General features: G+C 44.1%; 6 protein-coding genes across 6 annotated transcripts; 1 reads left to right on the top strand and 5 right to left on the bottom strand.

The window, feature by feature from the left end:
• Window positions 1–250: 250 nt before the first annotated feature.
• On the bottom strand, window positions 251–1,973 carry SAMD00019534_122710 (hypothetical protein; the record flags this gene model as incomplete). Its single annotated transcript, XM_012892486.1, has 2 exons — window positions 251–1,321; window positions 1,398–1,973. 2 exons carry the CDS (start codon window positions 1,971–1,973, stop codon window positions 251–253), a joined length of 1,647 nt encoding a protein of 548 aa, XP_012747940.1.
• Window positions 1,974–2,266: 293 nt separating this feature from the next.
• Window positions 2,267–3,375, top strand: SAMD00019534_122700 (hypothetical protein; the record flags this gene model as incomplete). Its single annotated transcript, XM_012892485.1, has 2 exons — window positions 2,267–2,845; window positions 2,914–3,375. 2 exons carry the CDS (start codon window positions 2,267–2,269, stop codon window positions 3,373–3,375), a joined length of 1,041 nt encoding a protein of 346 aa, XP_012747939.1.
• Window positions 3,376–3,408: 33 nt separating this feature from the next.
• On the bottom strand, window positions 3,409–5,400 carry SAMD00019534_122690 (hypothetical protein; the record flags this gene model as incomplete). Its single annotated transcript, XM_012892484.1, has 1 exon — window positions 3,409–5,400. One exon carries the CDS (start codon window positions 5,398–5,400, stop codon window positions 3,409–3,411), a length of 1,992 nt encoding a protein of 663 aa, XP_012747938.1.
• Window positions 5,401–5,774: 374 nt separating this feature from the next.
• Window positions 5,775–9,796, bottom strand: SAMD00019534_122680 (hypothetical protein; the record flags this gene model as incomplete). Its single annotated transcript, XM_012892483.1, has 8 exons — window positions 5,775–6,106; window positions 6,174–6,331; window positions 6,401–6,619; window positions 6,692–7,408; window positions 7,468–8,579; window positions 8,651–9,025; window positions 9,094–9,629; window positions 9,697–9,796. 8 exons carry the CDS (start codon window positions 9,794–9,796, stop codon window positions 5,775–5,777), a joined length of 3,549 nt encoding a protein of 1,182 aa, XP_012747937.1.
• Window positions 9,797–10,484: 688 nt separating this feature from the next.
• SAMD00019534_122670 (hypothetical protein) lies at window positions 10,485–12,711 on the bottom strand (the record flags this gene model as incomplete). The annotated part of the gene is made up of 2 exons (XM_012892482.1): window positions 10,485–11,456; window positions 11,524–12,711. 2 exons carry the CDS (start codon window positions 12,709–12,711, stop codon window positions 10,485–10,487), a joined length of 2,160 nt encoding a protein of 719 aa, XP_012747936.1.
• A 1,628-nt stretch (window positions 12,712–14,339) lies between these two features.
• SAMD00019534_122660 (hypothetical protein) lies at window positions 14,340–17,756 on the bottom strand (the record flags this gene model as incomplete). The annotated part of the gene is made up of 4 exons (XM_012892481.1): window positions 14,340–14,732; window positions 14,819–16,620; window positions 16,703–17,282; window positions 17,355–17,756. The coding sequence occupies 4 exons, from the start codon at window positions 17,754–17,756 to the stop codon at window positions 14,340–14,342; spliced, it is 3,177 nt and encodes a 1,058-aa protein (XP_012747935.1).
• Window positions 17,757–19,001: the final 1,245 nt, after the last annotated feature.

Genomic DNA, 19,001 nt, shown 5'->3' with positions numbered 1-19,001 from the left:
AATCGCTATTACACAAGTGTTTGAAAAGATAGTATATGTATGAATGATGTGAATAATTATCAAGATTGATTGAGTTGATCGTGAAATAACTTCAAATTGGGTGTCTTTTGACAAAACAATCTTTAACCAAAATTGGACAATGGTTGGTTTGGTTGTCGACTTGAATGAATGACTTTATTATTATGGAGTGTCGTGTGATTGATACATCATCGTCATCATCATCATAATAATTATAATAATAATCATCCTGTTACTTTGGCACAAGGTACCTAACATCACCTTCAGACGTGACGACAGTGGCCAGCTTGCTAATGTACTTCTTGAAGTTTTCCTTTTGCTCGTTGGTCTTGAGTTGACTGCGGAACATCAGCACCAGGTCCTTGGATTTGATCTTCTTCACTTGGTTAAGAATGGTCTTGATGGACTCCTCGCTCAGTGGATACTCATCGCCGCCGTCCGCTGGCTGCTGTGGGGAGTGCTGTTGTGGCGGTGATGTGGGTGGCGATGTCTGTGGTGTCAACTCGGTCCTTGCCTTCTTTTTGGGATCGCTGTTGGTTGGTTGTGGGGGCTCTGGAGCCTTGTTCTTGGTTCCACGCTTTGCTGGTGCTGTCGCCGACTGGTCGGGTGGCGAGCCGATCTTGGTGTTGCCCTTCTTCTTGTTGGCGGGGGTGGTGGCCGCTGCGGCAGCTGTTGTGCTCTTTGACTTGGCAGTGCCTTGTGCTGGCGAGGGAGGATTCGTCAGTGGAGACTTTGGCTCCTCTTTGACGCTCAACGTGTCCATGTTGTTCTTGGGGTATCCAAATGCGAGATTGGCCTTTGTGAGCGAGAAGTCGTCCTCGTCAGGGTCCTCATCCTCGTCCTCTTCGCCACTGGACTCCTTTTCATCCTCAGCCACCTCCTCTTCGTCGCTGCTGTCCTGTTTGTCCATGTTCTTGATCAAGTTCTTCATCTCGCGTCCAGTCTCGGTGAGGTTCTCATTCTCCTCGTCCTCGGCCTCGATCTGAGGACCCTCCTCCGTGTTGATGTCGTTCTCCTCATAGGCTTCATCGTCATCGTCAAACTTGGTGTCAAAGTCGGCAGCATCATCATCACCGCCGCCACCACCACCCTCCTCATCATCATCGCCACCTCTCCTTTTCCTGTTGCCACCGAATACTGCCTTGAACTTGTCCTTATCCTCATACATCTCTTTACGGAATTCACTATCCTCCTTATCATCTCCATCCTCTGCTTTAACTTTAACATCAGCACCCTCCGTCTTTCTAGATGCTGCTGCAGTCTTTGGTGCCCAATCATCTCTATCCTTAAACTTCTTGCTCATCTACATTACATCATTGAATGATTGAGTGAGTTGGTATGATTGAATGACTGACAAGCTGACTAACTATACTACTTACAAATGCTTCAGCCTCCTCAATTGTTAGTGTCTCGACGTCCTTCCTCATTCTGAAGGTGTACCAATCGGCCAAGGGTACAGCCTTGATGGAGCCATCACTCTGAAACAGGAAGATGAAGTAGCATGATGCTTGGTTGCCCTCGATCATACCTTGGAACTGATGTAGACCCTCCTGATCCTCCAACCTCCATGGTATAGTCTTGGGGTTGACAGGTCTTGGCTCGTACTTCTTCTTCTTTGGTGCAGTGGCACCAGCCGCTCCTGCAGCCGTCGATGTAGTTGATGTCGTACTAGTGGTAGATGTAGTTGATGTTGTAGTTGTGGTGGTGGTGTTCATTGGAGAGTTGGTCTTTATATCATCGTTGTTGTTGTTGGCATTCTCTGACAGATCTGGCTTATGTTTGAACATCCTCACCGGTTTGCTGAATGATGATATGTCCACTTTTGATGTGAACTTTGCTATATTCCATCTCTTGGTCGTCTTTGCAAGTACTATCGGGTAGACTGTTGCGCCACTATTACTACTACTATTACTACTGTTTTCCTGTTTGGAATATACACCATTTGAGCTCTTCATATTAAATGTATAGTTTTGTTTTGTTTTTGTATCCTTCAAGAGAGTTAGTCTCTTATAAGCAAGAGATATAAAGTGTATTGATCACAACACAATAATAAAGTACAATCAATCAATAATAATCTTATCTGTACAAAGAGATAAGAGTGAATGTGGAGTGGGTGTCGAATGAGCCAAAATGAAGTGAACTAGCTTCTTTTTATCACTTTTGTTTTGAAAACACTCTAAAGTTCACCTTCTTGAATTACTCAATCTTCATTCACTTCACTCAAACAAAACAAATACAAACAGATAGAATGGCAAAGAAAAAGAATAACAAGTTGTTGGTCAGCACAGTGGATGATGATGAAGAACAAGATAATAATACTACAACTACAACAACAAACAATGATGATATAAACAACAAAGTGAATGATACTAAAGATAATGATGACGAGGATGATGATGAGGAGAATGAACAAAAGTCTGAGTCAAAGGGAAAGATGCAACATAGACATAAGTTGGAATTGAAAAAGTTACAACAGGATATAGACAAGTTGAATCATGCCATACCAAAGAAGGATAAGAAGGCAAAAGATGAACTAGCTGTGAAGGCAAAGAAGATGGAACAGGACCTGTTGGCAAAACATAAGGAGGAGATGAGCAAGTTTGATGAGCAACAGAAACAGCTTGAAAAGGCCATTCAAGATCAGCTGTTGGTCACTGATCAACGTGCCATCTCTAAAGCGCAACTCAAACGAGCGAAGCGTGCCGAAGAGGAAGAAGCCCGAGCCAAGCAACTCGAGGAAGACAAGAAGAACTATGTATCAAAGGGTGTCGTTGAGGCCAACGACTTTACAACCAAACTAAAGCCATTGTCAAAGTCTATTAAGCTTGTAAGTGATTGGTCGACCAATGGTTCTATAACTCACACGTCTAACACTCAATCAATCAATCAATCAAGATCAAATCGGATGGAGACTGCCTTTACAATGCGATCGCCAATCAATTGTTGGTCAATGGAGTGATCAAGGAGAAGGAAGCGGGTGGATATCACAAGAAGCTGAGGTCAATCGCGGCACAATACATTCGCACCAATCCAGACGAGTTCCTACCGTACATTGTCGCAGAGGAGGACTTTAACGACGCGGACAATCCCATCGATGACTACTGTCAGCTGTCAGTGCTGAAGGATGGCTGCTGGGGTGGTCACATCGAGCTCAAGGCAATATCATCATCACTCAAGACTCCGATCATCGTCTACAATGCATACGCACCAGACGTTCAACTTGGCGAGGAGTATCACAAGAGCCACGCCACCAACAAGCCCATCTGTCTCTCTTATCACAAGTTTGCATTCACTCTTGGTGAGCATTATAACAGCGTTGTGCCTGCTGCCCCCATCTATCAAGGCGACCAGGAGTAAACTACTTTATTAAACTCGTGCGAGAGATTACAACTATGACCTGCCAATGATAATATCATCAAGGAGGAATGATCCGGCATCATCAGCACCAGAGAATCTGACGACTACATGCGATGTTCCGGCTGGGGCAACTAATGATCCTTGCTTCTTGGACCATGTGGCAGTCACTGGGTAGAGGTTGAGGTCATACTCTGCCAAAAGGTCTTGGTTGGTGTTGATCGCTTGGACGGTAACAGTGGGCTGGACTGCGCCTGATCCAGTTGCAAGCTTGACCCATGCGCTAACGTTGATCGTTCCGGACTGAGCTGGGAATCCTGGCCAGTTGTTAGCTTCGACACCCCAGTATGGAGCGGTGATGGTCACCTTTAAGCTGTGTGTGCCAGTGTGAGCAGACTCTGTTGATTGAGCTACTGTGCTGCTGAACCATGGGACCCACTTGCCCTTGGACGCCTCCAAGGTGGATGAATCAACATCGAGGAAGTTGGCTGATGGTGTGGATGTTGGGGTCTGCGTTGGAGTTTGAGTTGGGGTCTGTGTTGGCGTTGGAGTTGGAGTCTGGGATTGAGTTGGAGTGGGTGTTGGCGTGAATGAACCGTTGAAGGTACTAAATCGGTCTTGGTTATATGGGGCGCCCTGCCAGGTGGCAGTGTTGACATCATAGCTGGCATCCATTGGCATGAAGTGCCATTGACCAAGATATGTGTTGTTGTACCATGTATTGTTCTGATTAAAGTTGATCGCCTTGATGATAACATCGTCCAAGTATGGCGAGTTGGCAGGGTATGAACCATAGTTGGAGAAGATAGCATTGCGGCCACAATAACTAACTGTGCAATTTACACGCTCACGACTGAATGTGAAGTTGTTATGATGGATCTTGACATTCTGGGTCTTGTAACGAGTGCCCCAAGTTTGGTTAAAGAATGGACAACCGTTGGTTGTGTCAAAGGTCTCGTTTGGACGACAGAATCGATCGGCATTCTCCCATAATGTCACACCATCCCAGTTGTCCTCAAACAAGTTGTAGGCAATGTCTGAGATGACGTACTTTGATGAGGCACGAGCATCACCACCAGACTCGGACAAGTAGATGGCGGACTCTGGGAAGGAGTCTTGACGGGCTCGTCCATTCTTGAGGGCATTACGTTTGAATGTGTTGTTGACAATACGGAAGTTGTAGCTCACCTCGTACATAATGGCACTGGCATCATTCTCCTCAATGTAGTTGTTCTGAATCAAAAAGTCCGCGTTGTTATTGTCTGCCCATATTCCAGGACCCAAGTTATGATGTATCCAATTATGTTGGATTACGACGCCATGTGCCTCCCAGAACTTGCCTCCACCAGTACATCCACAGAACTCGCGTAGTGACTCCCAGTCGTCTTGATTGTTTCCTACGACCTCGTTGTACTCGAACAATACATTGTAAATACCCTCTGGGGCCACTGAGCTGAAGCCATACTGGCCATTGTTCTTGAGACAGTTGTAACGTGTCACAGAGTTTGAGCCAAGGAAGAGAGCTGCACCATCGTTGTCATGTAGGTAGTTGTACTCCACTGTCCAGTTCCAGCCAGCATCATGGTTGACCACACCCTCATCATTGTTTGACTGACCCAGGCCAAAGTTGCGGATCTCGAGGTATCGGATTGTAACGTTGCCTGCTCGCTGGGTGAATGCGTAAAGATTCTTGTTTCGGCCGTCAAGGATGGCACCTGGTGCACCGATAAAGATAGTGTTGGAGGCAGGAATGATCTGGGAGTAGATGCTGTCGGCCAAGTGATGAACTCCGGGTGCGAACCAGAATGTCTTGCCAGCGCGATCCCAATCAAATCCAGTGTTGTTGCCAGCTGGAACGATTATTGCACCGGTGGGGGCCGTGGCTGGACCTTTACCCAAGATTGTATTGTTTCCACAAACACGAACAGGTGGTGCAGTAGGCCATGGTGTGGCGGTGGAGAGGACAATCGTCGAAGTTGACACAACCAGTGTGCATAAAATAATTGAAAGAGATAATAACCTTGTCATTGTTGTATGAAGTAAATAAAGAATGATTAGTTGAAGGGTATTCATCACAACTTCTTAAGGTTTGGGTTACAATAGGTGGTCGTCCAGACCATAGACTTGACTTGATTTACGATTCCATTGGAATCGCGATGGGTTGATCTTACCTGAAACGACGAGCGCAGATATTTTTGAAAGACGACGAACATCAACCCAATACTTTAAGATATTTTTGAAGACAAGTCCGATGATCATAACACCACTGGTCGTCCTTTGTGTTACTACCCTAACAATTGATTGACCGGTCACTAGCACTAGCCATCTAGACAGCCAGTCATTATAATAAGGTGTTCAATCAGCCATCAATTAATCCATTCATTTGCGCATAAAAGGAAGTACTAACGATCGTTTACTGGCAGGTCTTGGAGGAACTTCTTTTTCCAAAGCTTGGACAGAGTTGTAACGATCTTCTTACACTCGACTGGATGCGCCGTCTGAAGACTCCATTGTTGTGTGGACTCATCCTCCAGATCAAACTCGATAATCAACTCTGTTGGCTTGCTGACACTGTAGTGTAGGCATGATATGTCGACCACCCTAAAGAATCCAACCAAAAGGAACTGAGGTGTGAGCAGCTTGATGTTCTGGCGACTTGACAATGGCCACTGTGAGTAGTTCTCAACACAGATGAATATCCTCTCTGTTGTGATGATCAAACTCCTAGGTTGGTCTGTTTGTTGGGGATTGAGTTAGCCATGTGTGAACCTCAGCTTGGAAGTTTGGATATTGATACATACACTTTGAGAATGATTTAAAATATAACATAATATACAGTTCGAAGTCATTCTTGGACTCAATGCAACATGCTATGTTGATCATTGTCTCCTTGATCCTGTAGTTTGGTTCGAGGTTGACTCCATCCTTCTTGGCTGTCTCCACAAGCAAGTCCAAGAACCTACATATGATCGATCAAAGTATATTAGTTGATTGAGCATGATTGATTGAATGTGATGGTGCCACTTACTTGTGAGTTGGATCATGTGATCTCTTGAGGAATACATAACAAACATCATTCTCCAACTCAATCCTAAAGGATTGGAATAGAAGTCCAATGTCCATTGTCTTGATATCCTTGAATTGGAAAGAGGTCAATCGTGTGTAGTTGTTATCCTGTCCCAACAATGACTTCTTCTCTTTCTTTAGCATGTACACAGTCTTTGATGTGAGTAGTAGGTAGATTGTTCTGTGTGATCATGGTGACAATCCGTGTTAGTCAATCAAGAACGAAAGAACGGCTCGATTCGAGTATGCCTACCTTTCGTCATCTTGTGAGTTGTACTGGATGTAGTTGGTCTGCATCATGTAGATGTATACCTCTTGACTGCCACCAGTGAATAGGTTCATTCGAAGTTTGAGCTGCAGGTTCTGATCGTCCAAAATACTCTGATTGAAATCGTCATCCTCGTTGAGTGATACCTCTGGCTTGGCTTGTTGCTGATGTTGCGCCGATGTCATTGGTATTGTGGCCACGGGTGGTAGTGAAGTGCCCAATTGCATTGCCGAGTATGATTGTGATACGTTCTTTTGCTGTTGTTGCTGTTGCTGCTGCTGATCAATGTTGAGCACGGGAACAAAGAATAGATACTTTGAGTGACATCGAATACATTGACCAAACTGATTCTCATCGCGACAGATGTATCGCTCGGAGCAGTCGAGACAGCTCATCGTGTACTCTTTGACCAGTGGCGTGAGTATGGTCATTAGCAACACAGCCTGATCCTCGTCCTCCATGATGTAGACCTCTTTGAAGAAGTTCATTGGCACGCTGTCTTTGAAGTCCTTGCCATAAGATATCTCTATCAAATGGTGTGGCGGTCTTGAGTACTTTCGCACAAAGACCACGGCCTGAATGAGGTGAGACTTGATTGATGTTCCAGTCGCTGGATTGGTCTCTGTGATCAAGTCCGACTTGATCTCCAACAACATCTCTTGATTGGTGCCAAACTTTAGAACAAAGAATGGCTCGGCAAGTCTGATGATGATCGAGAATGTTAGTAACATGATTGAGTGAGCATGAGTGAAGTGACTTACAATCTAGAGTCATTGAGGTTAGCCTGTTTCAAGCTGGCCTCAAGAAGACTGAGGGGATTGTTGTTGACTGTTCGCGTGGAGTCGGCGGGTTGGTCTTGGGAAAGAATGGAGGATAGTGCAGATTTGGTGATAAACTCTGACTTGGGTCGAGTGGAGATTGTTGCTAGCTTTGGTGAGGCGGTGGCTGGCTCCTCCTTTGCGCTCTTTACCTTGGGTATCTCGTGGGAGACACTTGGTGACGGATCAGCCAGAGTGTCTTTGAGACTGGATGGTGATGCGGTGGATGGTGGAGAGGAAGAGATGGACGTGGGGGTAGGGGTGGATGTTGTAGGGGGAGTAGGTACAGGTTCATCAAACTGTTGTTGCTTCGGCTTGGTTGGGGTTGAAACAGGTGTGTCCAATGGTTTGATAGGTGTCGTTGGCATTGATGTCGGAGTTGATGAGAGTGGCGTTGAAGTGGTAGGTGTTTGATCCAGTGGTGTTGAACTAGAGTCTGGAGTGATTGATATTGGTGTCGTTTGCGTTGTCGTTGCTGCTGCAGGGTTCTTGGGTTTCAGTATTGTCTTCTTAACCTTCTTCTTGATCACTCTTCTCTCGTGCGTCACCAGACTGTCGCTCATCTGCTTCGTAAGGCTGTCTCTCTTGTTGATGTTGCTATTGTTGTTGTTGGCCTGTACATCCATTTCATTCAAGATCCTCAGCCATGCATTGCCACCCTCCTCTCTCAGCTCTTCGATCCTCTTCCTCAGATTCTTCTCTTCGATGAAGTTATCCTGTTCTGATGTATCTGTCATGCCTGTGGTGTACTCGGGCACCTCTGGCGCCTCCTCTAGATCTACCGTGCGTTGGTATGGCTTTGGTACAGAGGTGGAAAGTAGGGCAGGTGATGTTGAGTTCTCGCCCTTGGCCTTCAACACACTTGGAGCAAAGGTCAAAGGTGGCAATGACTCGTCCTCCTTCATTGGCTTGATCCTGTTTGTTGAAGACTTTTGAGGTGTGAGTGAAAGGTCCTTGACCATTGTGGATGTATTCTTCTTGATGAAATCAATGTCTGCCTGTCCAATCGCAATGCCATCCAAGTAGAACTCCTTGAACTCCAATGATTGTACATCCTTTTGGTAAATGAGAGTGAGTAAGTGTGTGAGTGAGTTGGTTAGGCCGTGGCTGGTACACTTTGACTTACCTCGCCAAGCAATGAATAGAGGATGCAGCCGCGGTATGACTTGAATTGACAAAGGGGATTGCCTTTGACATTGAGACACCGCAGACTGGGCATTTGTTTGAACTTGGAGATCTCTTCAATGTCGCGTATCTGATTCATTGTGATGTCGAGGTACTCCAATCCATACAGCTTGTTCAAGCCATCGACATTGGTCAACATGTTGCCAGACAATGATAGATGTGTGACCAATCCCAACACCTCATAAATGTTCTCCATCGATGTTATCCTGTTGTTTGACAAGTTGAGCACGCGTAGATTGAGGCACTCATGTAGATTCTCCACCTTTGATATAAGGTTGCCCTCCAAGTTGAGCTTCTCAAGGGACACGAGGGTGTACTGTAACATGAAGGGGAGACGTCAGCGGTCAATCCATCGGCCTCATGTGCACAATCAATCATACATACCATTGAGCTATCTATCTTGGGTATATAGTTTGAGGAACAGTCCAGTGAGACAAGATTGGACCAGATTCCATTACGGACGTATAACTCTTGTAGACGCTTGTGAGGTATCTCAGCCTTGTCGGCAACAAGGTCATCATAGGTCTTGACACTGATCTCTTGGAAGTGCGTCAGTTTGGCCTCGTCCTCTACGACCAACAGCTCGTCCAGTGAGTAGAGCGATTGGTGCACGGCCACCTTGGTCAGAGTCTTTGCAATCTGACAGAGATTGGTCACCAGACCTGGCTTGACATAATTGAACTGCACTGCACTCAATGATCCAAAGAGGTTCATGTCCAAGTCTCGATACTTCTCCAAAGTCTCTGGCAGGTTTGAGTCCATCTGTAACAGTCTGACTTGTGACATTATAGTCTGTAGACTCAGCAAGTCTTGCTTAGTCAGTTTATGTGATATACTCTTGCCATTAATGAATGAGTTGAGGTATTCCAAACATGCTGGGTTCAGATTGAGTGCTGTCTCTCCTGTCTTTAATCCCTTCTCTAATAATAGTATAATGAATGTCATGTAAGAGTATGTTCTTTGTTTGCTTCAATGCCTCAATCTTACCATTTGTACGTATAAAGTTACTGAGCGATGTCAACAATGCTTCAGAGTCAGAGTATTGTTGAAAGCTCTTTTGTTTGGTTGGTGTTGATGGTGTTGACATTGTCTATTGTATGTCGTACGTTTATCGCCTGTCCTAAACTATATTATCATGCATGAGATAAGTATACCATCAATTATAAATATATTTATATTTATTATTATAACAATGGTTTAGTCTTGTTTGAATGAAAGACACCTCAGTCTGTGACATCATTGCAAAGGTGAAGTGAATGTCTTGAAGTTTCATGAACTAAAATCTTCGGACATCCTTGGGGTTGAGTTGCCGAATGAATCTTACTCGTGGGTGGAGGGGTCCCAGGATGAGACCTGGATTGATTGATTGATTGATTGATTGACCTGGAGAAGGAATGAATGACATATGTTGATTGTTTGATTGATGGATGACGCTGAATACACATTTATTGCTAATGAAAGCTAAAGTCAGCAGATATAATCGAACATATAGACATTATGGATATGTTGGTCGAGGAAGGGGATGGTGATGTTTGTATCTACAGAGAGTAAGTGGATGATGATGATGATGGATGATGTTGGTTTGGTCGTCTCAGGTACAATCAATGTTGCAGTTGTAGTTGTGGTTTGGGGAATGTACATTCGGGAATGATTTGGTCTTGTTGGTTTGGTAGTTTGTTTGTTTGTTTGGAGGCAGGTCCAGGGCCCAGTAGGTAGTGTCGGATTATGGGAATGTCGGATCCCAGACACACACCCATTAGGTGGAGAAAGAAAGCTTATGAACAGAGGATGTTGTTGATGTTCATGGCTCCCTCCTGCTTGACAGTATGCTCAGAGGATAATCTTCTCTTCCTGCTGCTGATACGTTTGAAGCTTGTTGTCTCTCTCTTGGGCACTTCGGGCTCTTGGCAGACGATCGATTCGTCCAACTCCTCAAACTGGAAGGCAGTCATAACAAGAACATCCAAAGGTGCACAGCCATCCATTGGATTGTTCACTGGCACTTGCACTGGCATGGACATGGCGTCCATCTGCTTGGTTTGGGTGCTCATCGTTGGTATATTACACACGGAGTTATTGATGTTGTTCACAAATGGTACAGAGTCCGAGGAGTGATGAAGGTTGTTCGAGTTGGTGTTGGTGTTGGTGAAGAGGTAGTTGTTGTTTGATACACTGTAGCTGCTGATGCTACTGGCCTTCCTAGCCTTGGACTGTTTGTTGGTTGAGGTGTTGGTGTTGTTGAAGGCAGATGATGATGATAATGATAATGATGATGTTGGTTGTTTGGTTGCGGTGGATTGTGTGTTTGAAGAAGGCTTGAGGGACTTGGACCTCATGACCTTGTCGATCATCGAGCTGATCGATTCGATGTTTGTAAATTGTTGTTGGTTGGATGATGATGATGAGTGATGCTTGGTAGGAGTCACTGGATCAGAGTCAAAGGAGGACTCAGTGTCACTGCTGTAGTGCTCCAAAGTGGAGTACGAAGCCATTGGTGAAGCATAGCCTGGTGTGGCACTGCTCTGTGCACCAATCGTTGGCAACGGTGACATAGATGGCACTCTCTCACCCATATCACTCTGCTTGTAGGAGGAGGTGGAGTGACTTTTCTTGTTCTTCTTCAATGGTGAAGGGGAGGTGGCCACCTCATCCTCACACTCATACTGTGACGAAGATGATGAACCTACATAGTCCGACTCGTTGAATGAGAAGACCAAGTAGTTTGTCTGAGGGAAATAGAAGTTGTTCTGTTGAAGATTAAGAGTTAGTTATGCGTGTCCATCAACAGTTGTTGTTGTTGTTGTTATTACTTACACTCAATACCCTTCTAGAGGTGAGGTAACCAAGCGAGCCAAAGAGTGTAGTGATGGCAAGCATGTTGTTGATTGGATGATTGGTCCAACCCTTGACAACTTTGGTGAAACTGTTGAGCTTGGTGCCAACAGTGAGAGTCTTGAATGGGGCAAAGGAGAGACAGTTGTCCCAGATTGCCTTCCTCAGGTTGGTGGGCAGACGATCGAGTTGTGGTGCCCACGCCGTCAGACACAGCAACTGCTGCAACACAGATGGCAGTGTGAATCCCCAGATGGACGATGAATGGAAGATATCCGAGGAGACTGTGTATGGGTTGATGGTGACCTGGTCATCAGTTGGGTCCACAGCAGTCTGTGGTGAGCACTGCTGGAAGAGGTTGGTGTTCCTTCGCTCCGACTCGACAAAGGCACAGTGCAAAGATTGCAAGCCGTTGACGTCCATGTTGGGCTTCCTGAGCAGAGAGTGGAAGTAGGGCAGGAACTTGTCCGTGCACTTGCTCTCCCAGAGAGGCGCGTTGGCAATGTGTAGAGTGGAGATGTCTTGGTTGGGATAGGCCTGCTGCATGCAGATGTCGTTGAGCTGTCTCCATACAATGGATCGAGCAGTTGGCGAGCATTGATCAATCTGGGCCACCCATGTGTTGAGTTGGTTGATGTGCGAGAGAAGAGTGGACACATCGACAGTGGGTATCTGATTGTTGGCATTGATCAATACGAGAGATGGACCAGCAGCGCCATTGCCATTGATGTTGGTGGTGGCAGCTGTAGATGTGGTGGTGGCGACGTCTGGCATTGAAGTCGGTGATGCCGATCGTGATTGTGATCCAGTGCTACTGTTGTTGTTGGATGAGCACAATGGAGACAATGAAGATGTAGATGATGCCAATGATGATGTAGTAGTAGTAGTAGCCATATTTGTAGAAGATGATGATGATGTGGTAGTAGTCGTAGATGTAGATGGGATTAATGGAGATGATGGATGATGGTCCATGTCATCATAGTCACTGTCCTCGTCGGATGTATGGATGGGTACTCTATCGGCTGCTGCAGCAGCAATAGCCATATAGTTGCTTTGGCTGTTGATTAGTTGTATATGATCAGATGACATTGCCATGGGTATTACAGTAGATGATGATGATCTTTCAATGTCCTCCTGACTGATCTCAATACGTTTGAAGTTGGACTTCATCCTATAATTATGTTAATAAATAATTTAAATATATACACTAATAATAATAATAAAACAAAGAGAGATAAAGAATATAAAAAAGGAAAGAAAGAGATATATATTTTGTAGGTTAGTATAATAATATAATTAATGAATGGATTGATTGATGGATGGAATAGATATAGGATATAGATTAATCATGCAGCATTGTGTGTGTGTGTGGGAGGTGCTGCAAACATGAACATACCTATGTACAAATTCAGCTGACTGATACTACTTGAGAGTATTTGTTTGTTTGTTGTGGTTGTGTTTAGTTTGTTCCTTCTGTTTGTGTTGTGTGTGTGGGTGTGTGCTGATGAACAACAATTAGGTTAGGCTAACACAAGTTGATTTGATGTTTTGTTGTTGTTGTTGTTGTTGATTGGAGATAGATAGATAGAGGCTATGTGTGTATATATAAATGAATGTGTGAGTGAGTAAGTATGAGCAGGTGCACCAAGTTGTATAATGTATGTATTTGAGTAATGATATTATGAAGGCCAAATTTAAAGATCAGCTGATTATATTATAAATATTAATAAATTAACAATACAAGTTTGTATGTGTATGTATGTTTGTATGTATCTGTTTTAATTGTATATTGTATTGATTGACAAATAAAAGTATATGGTACTGGAACTGTTTAATTAAACAAACAACTTCCTATTTTGTCTTTTTGTTGAGAATTAAAATATAAATTAAACTTTTGGTGATCTAAAGATATTTGAATGAAAATATCAACAAACTTGTGTGTGTATGTGTATAACAACAACAATATTAAGGGTGGTGTGGAAGTAGGATGATGTGGAGATGTTCTTCTTTCTTTGTTTGTGTGTTTGTTTGTGAGCGAAGAAAGAAAGGAAGGAACTGTTTAGTGTGTCATTCACTAATTCATTCATTAGGGGGTGGAGCAGGCAAGATCACAATCTCCACACCACTGAAAGGTTGAGGTGTAATTTTAGTTGTTATCGGGATTCAAGCCTCGATTGCCACAACAGGGGGGTAATAATCGTATTCACACTTTACTGTAAGGACCAAAAGGAGCAAGTGTATCTTTACCAAACATATGACATAATACAGATCTCTTCATCAACCAATCATTTAATCAATCAATCATATGATGGATGATGAACTTACTTACTTCAATGTATCTCTGATTGGTAATGGATGGAAAGCAGGCTTGAACACTATATTAAATATCTATTTCTATGTAATATGAAAGGAAGCTATAAAGTTGGTATATGAAAGGGTACGATAGAGTTTGATGATACCATTATCTTGGAACACGTGAGACTTCAACACAAGTACATTGACCTTGATTGTGTATTTATTTAATTGTGTATGATGTTGTTAAAGGTAGATAATGGGGGATCTAAATCGGCTTGTTGGTATACACTCAAAAATCACCACAAAACAGATCAGCTGATCAAGGGCACTTTTGTTGAGTGGTAATTATTTGCATGATCAAAGTGGGTCACCCACTTCAATCTGAAACGATCTTCAATCGTTAAACAACCCCCAATGGAATTCTGGTATAAGGCCTAAGATACCAGAGAGATAATTATATATATTTGTATAATATTAATAAAATAATAATAATAATTTACTTATTATTTTTTAGACGTCTTGACAAGAACATCTGGTGTGGCCTTGTTGAGTGATGTTGGCAGCTTCTTGTTGTTCTGTTGCTGTCTTTGTTGACTGGCTTTGCGTTGTTGTGCTCCTCTGTCGGCACGTGTCACTGGCTTCACATTGGTTCCAGATGCCACAGACACCTTTGGCTCGACAAGCTTCTGGAACACAGTCCTTGTATTCCAATCCTTGCCCAGTGGCGTTGCCATCGTGCTCTCATACTGCTCCACGTTCTGATAGTGCATTGGCAGATTGTTCAACATATACCTTGACACACCCTTCACAGTTGCCTTATCGTCCACAATAACTCTAGAGTTCTTGTTATCTGTTCTCTTCTTTGATATCTCCTTCAGCTTGGCATCACGCTCTCTCTGCATGTTTGTGAATGATTGAGTGAGTTAGAGAGTGAGTGATTGATTTGGAATGATTCCAAGTCTGATTGAATGAATGAACATACCTTGAGCCTTGCCTCGTTGACTGGCCTCGTCTTGATTCCATCACCAGTCCATGCACCCCAGCCTGGTAACTTCTTGATTGCGCTGTCTTTGTCTTGCTCGTCCAACTCCCTCTCGATGATGGCAGACTTCTCCTTGGCAAACTCATCCTCCACATCGTCCATCGCGAATGCCTCCAACAACAACTCCTTCTGTTTGTTCGATGTGACCAGACTCATACCGGGATGATTCTTCTTGTTCTTCTTGTTGCCACTGGCTGTTGTTGATGGTGCTGATGCTGTTTCCTCCTCTTGTGGTTGCTCGGACATTGCCTTCCTCTTGTTGGCCACGCCCTTGGCCGCATTGGTCACCTTCTCGACATCGACCAACACCTTGTTCGACTCCTTCTTCTTGTCCTTCTTTGTCTTTTTTGAGTTGGCCTCCAGCCATGGGTTGTCCATCTGCTCGTCCAAGTTGTCCTCATCAATTTCCTTGTTTATCTTGATCTGTTTCTCCTTTGTCTGTTGTTGTTGTTGTTTCTTGTTGGCACCAACCTTGGCAACGTTGACAGTCTCTTGTTCATCACTGCCAATTGATATTGGTGTGGACACCTTCATCTTGTGACCGGACGACATGGACACTTGGTCAACTTGTCCAGCGGGCTGGTCGAGCTGCTGAGCGGACAGTTTGGTCTTGTTTGATTGAACTGGTCTATGCAATGCTATCCTGTTCTCATTATCGGCCTCCTTGTCCAGCGAGTCCATCTCTCCAATCTCATAGTCGTCCATTCCCTTGGTCACTCTGCCCGCCAGCTTCTGATCCAGGTCACGCTCCAGACTGTTTTGCATGAACTTCATGGCATTGATGCCCTTCTCCACCTTCTTGGTGTCCATGCCCAGCAGCTGCATCTTTGTCGTCACTCTGTCCTTCAGCGGCATGGACTTGTCGATGCTCTCCACATCCTCCTTAGACACGTGGACGGGCGCACGTCCTCCACGCTGGCTCTGCTGCTCCTCTTGATCATCCTCTCTCTCGACATCATAATCACTGTCGCTGTCCTCGTTGGATACCTTGTTCATTCTGTTCAAGAGTCCGTGACCAATCTCTTTGCGCTCGTTGATGCCTTGGCGCTGCTCGGTGGTCAGACCACCGCGCATGGCATTCTTCATGAATTTGCTGTTGTTCTTGTGGCGCAGTGTCATTCTCTCACGGATCCTCTGCTCCTCAGCCTGCATCTGGCGCTGCTTGGCAAACTCTGGATCGATCTTGGACAGCTCCTCCTCGCGCTTCTCAGTCTCCTTCTCACGCTGCTTCTTTAGGATCTTTCTGTACTTCTTGCTCTTGATCTTGGCTTGACGCTTGTTCTTGATCTCTTGGTAGAACATGATGTTCCTCAGCTTGATGATCTCGCGCAGTCTCTTCCTCTCCTCCTCGGGGCTCTGCTTCTCCATTCCATCGGGTGTGTCGCGCTTGTTGGTTACGCCCGACTGTTGCATCATTCGCTTGATCTCCAGGTCCATCTTGCTTGAGGGGCCAGTCGATGTGACTGACTTGGCGGCGGCCATCAATGAGGCGTTGTCAGTTGTCGAGATCTTTGTCTCATACACGTGGGAGGCCTTCTCTCGCTCGGCCTTGATGAATGGGATCCACTTGTCCAGCACATTCTTTGCGTCCTTTAACGTGAGCTTACGTTGGAGTTCATTGGAGTGGAACTTGGACATGGGCAATGGCAATGCCTCCTTCTTTGACAATTTCTCCAGGTCACCCTTGAGTGCGTCAAATCCCTCAGGGATCATGCTCAGCAATGAGTCCAAGTCGATTTGATCTGGAAGTATGAGTGAGTGATTGAATGGAATGTTAGATGGCTTGATTGATCAATCTTGGAATAGTTCCAGGCAACTACATACCCTCCTCTCCAAGACGAAGACCGAATCCAGACTCGTTGGCATAGTCCTCAGTGACTTCTTGTAGATTGTTTGATTGCTTCTTGGTTGAGGGCTTGTTGTCCAGTCCACTGATGATAGATGCAAGCTTGTCATGACCCTCGTCGTCATCGCCAGTTTGAAGCTCATCATCCTCATCCTCCTGACCGTCCTCAAGAATATCATCATCATCGAATGCTGTCTCGCCAAACAATTGATCGTTGTCGTCGCCCGATGACTCGTCATCCTCTTCATCATGCTCAATATCATCCTCTTCCAAGAGTTCCTCATTATCCTCATCATCCTCGTCCTCATACATTTGTTGTTGAAGTATCTTGTTCATCTTTGTTGTGGATGTTGCTGGTGCTGGTGTTTGTGCTGGAGCTGGGGCAGTGACCTTTGACTTTGCCTTTGTCTCTGGCTTCTTCTTCTTATCCTCGACAACATAGTCCTCCATTGTACTCTTTTGCTTCTTTGACAAACTCTTTGGTGCATCATCATCCATCAACTCTGAGATATCAATGTAGTCAACACCTTCATACTCGTCTTCCTCATGATATTTGTTCTACATCAATCGTGTAAACATGTTAGTCAAAGAACGATTGATCGAGTTGAGTTGATTGATTGACAAACATACCTTCTTATTCTTGTTGGTGAATAGTGAATCACCGTCCATGTCATCGTCAGAGTCGTTCATCAACTCGGCATCGTCAATCTCTTCGTCTTGGAAGTTGGCAGCAACCTTGTTGTCGACAGCCGAATGCATATCCTCGTCAACGTTATCATCACTATCACTGTCATTAACATGATAGCTAAGTGGGTTTTCGTTCTCTTCCTCGTCATCATCTCTATTGTTTTTGTTGTTTGCTCCACCTCTGCCACCGCGACCACCTCTTCCTCCTCCTCCTCTTGGACCACCACGTCCACGTCCGAAGCCGCCACCTCTTGATTGGCCGCCTCTTGATGGGCCACCTCTTGAACCACCTCCACGTCCACCTCTTGATGGAGCACCAGTTCTCTTTACAACTGTATCCTTCATATTGTGTATGTGTGTCTGTTTATATATATATATATATGAAATGAGGATGTAGTTGAATGAATGAATGAAGGTTGAGTCGAGAGAATGCTCGAATACTCGGTCGTTTTTGATTTGATTTGTTTTTTTCAATTTAATTTTGAACTTTGGGTGTTTTCCAACTTTAATCACTTTGTGGGTTCATCATCATATTGAATGAATGTGAATGTCATTCATTGACTTAGATGTAATAGATAGTAATAATAATAAGACATGTCTAAACAATTAGAACTTGAACCACCATTACCTGTCGATGAGATTGTTGGTGAATTCCAACTGTTTCCTTATGTAATAGATATTATTGCAAGGATGAAGGATGATGAATTGGAGATATCAAGAGCTGTCAATGTATTGAATGAGAGAATAACAAAGTGCACTAGACTATTGGCTTCATTACCAGGTGCAAACAGAACACTTGAGGAACAAGAAGCATTGTTACAATCATATAAAGATAAATTAAAAAAGAAGAAGTAGGTTTGATGACAACATCAACATCAACATCAACATACATCAACACATGTCAATCAGTTACTGACTCCTACTTCTACTATTATTATTATTAGGGAGCTCATTGCCAAGTTAACAGAGATAGAGGTGTTCAAGAGATATTATTCAGCTAACTTGTTATCTTCTTCATCACCTCCTGCAGCAGCAGCTGTTACGATGGCACCTCCTCCTCCAACTGAGGTCAATACAGAAGTCAATGTTGAGATGTCAAATTATTGATAACAACAAAGAGTGATTGATCAATCAATCAATCAACAATCAATCAATTGAATATTCAAGAAAGCAATGATAGGTGGTCAGAACACAACATATCAAGTGAGAGTTGGTCCGATGATGCGTCATGCCTAAGTGAATACCAACAACTTTTGACATCCAAGAAGTGGTGGTCGCGACGTTCAGTAGACGTGGATATGGCCTATTGTGAGAGGAAGAGAGAGAGATGATCTACAAGACCCAACCTGATGAGAGACATCCGAATGTCATTGACCCAAATCGAAGAATTGAGTTCAGTTCGAAGTTTGCAAACTTGTGGCGCCACAAACCCATAAACTCAATAATTTGGAACAATGACACAACAGAGTCAACATTCAAATTCATTATACATATAAACATATATTACAAATATACAAAGATACATACAAAGATATATAGATAGGATAATAGGTAGAGATAGATATTATAATTTAGGTTGAGATTGTGTTT

The sequence above is a fragment of the Acytostelium subglobosum genome, assembly GCF_000787575.1.
Source record: "Acytostelium subglobosum LB1 DNA, scaffold: scaffold40, whole genome shotgun sequence".
NCBI lineage: Eukaryota > Evosea > Eumycetozoa > Acytosteliales > Acytosteliaceae > Acytostelium > Acytostelium subglobosum.
The sequence above is the reverse complement of the archived record's forward strand: the minus strand, read 5'-3'. Positions and strand labels throughout refer to the sequence as shown.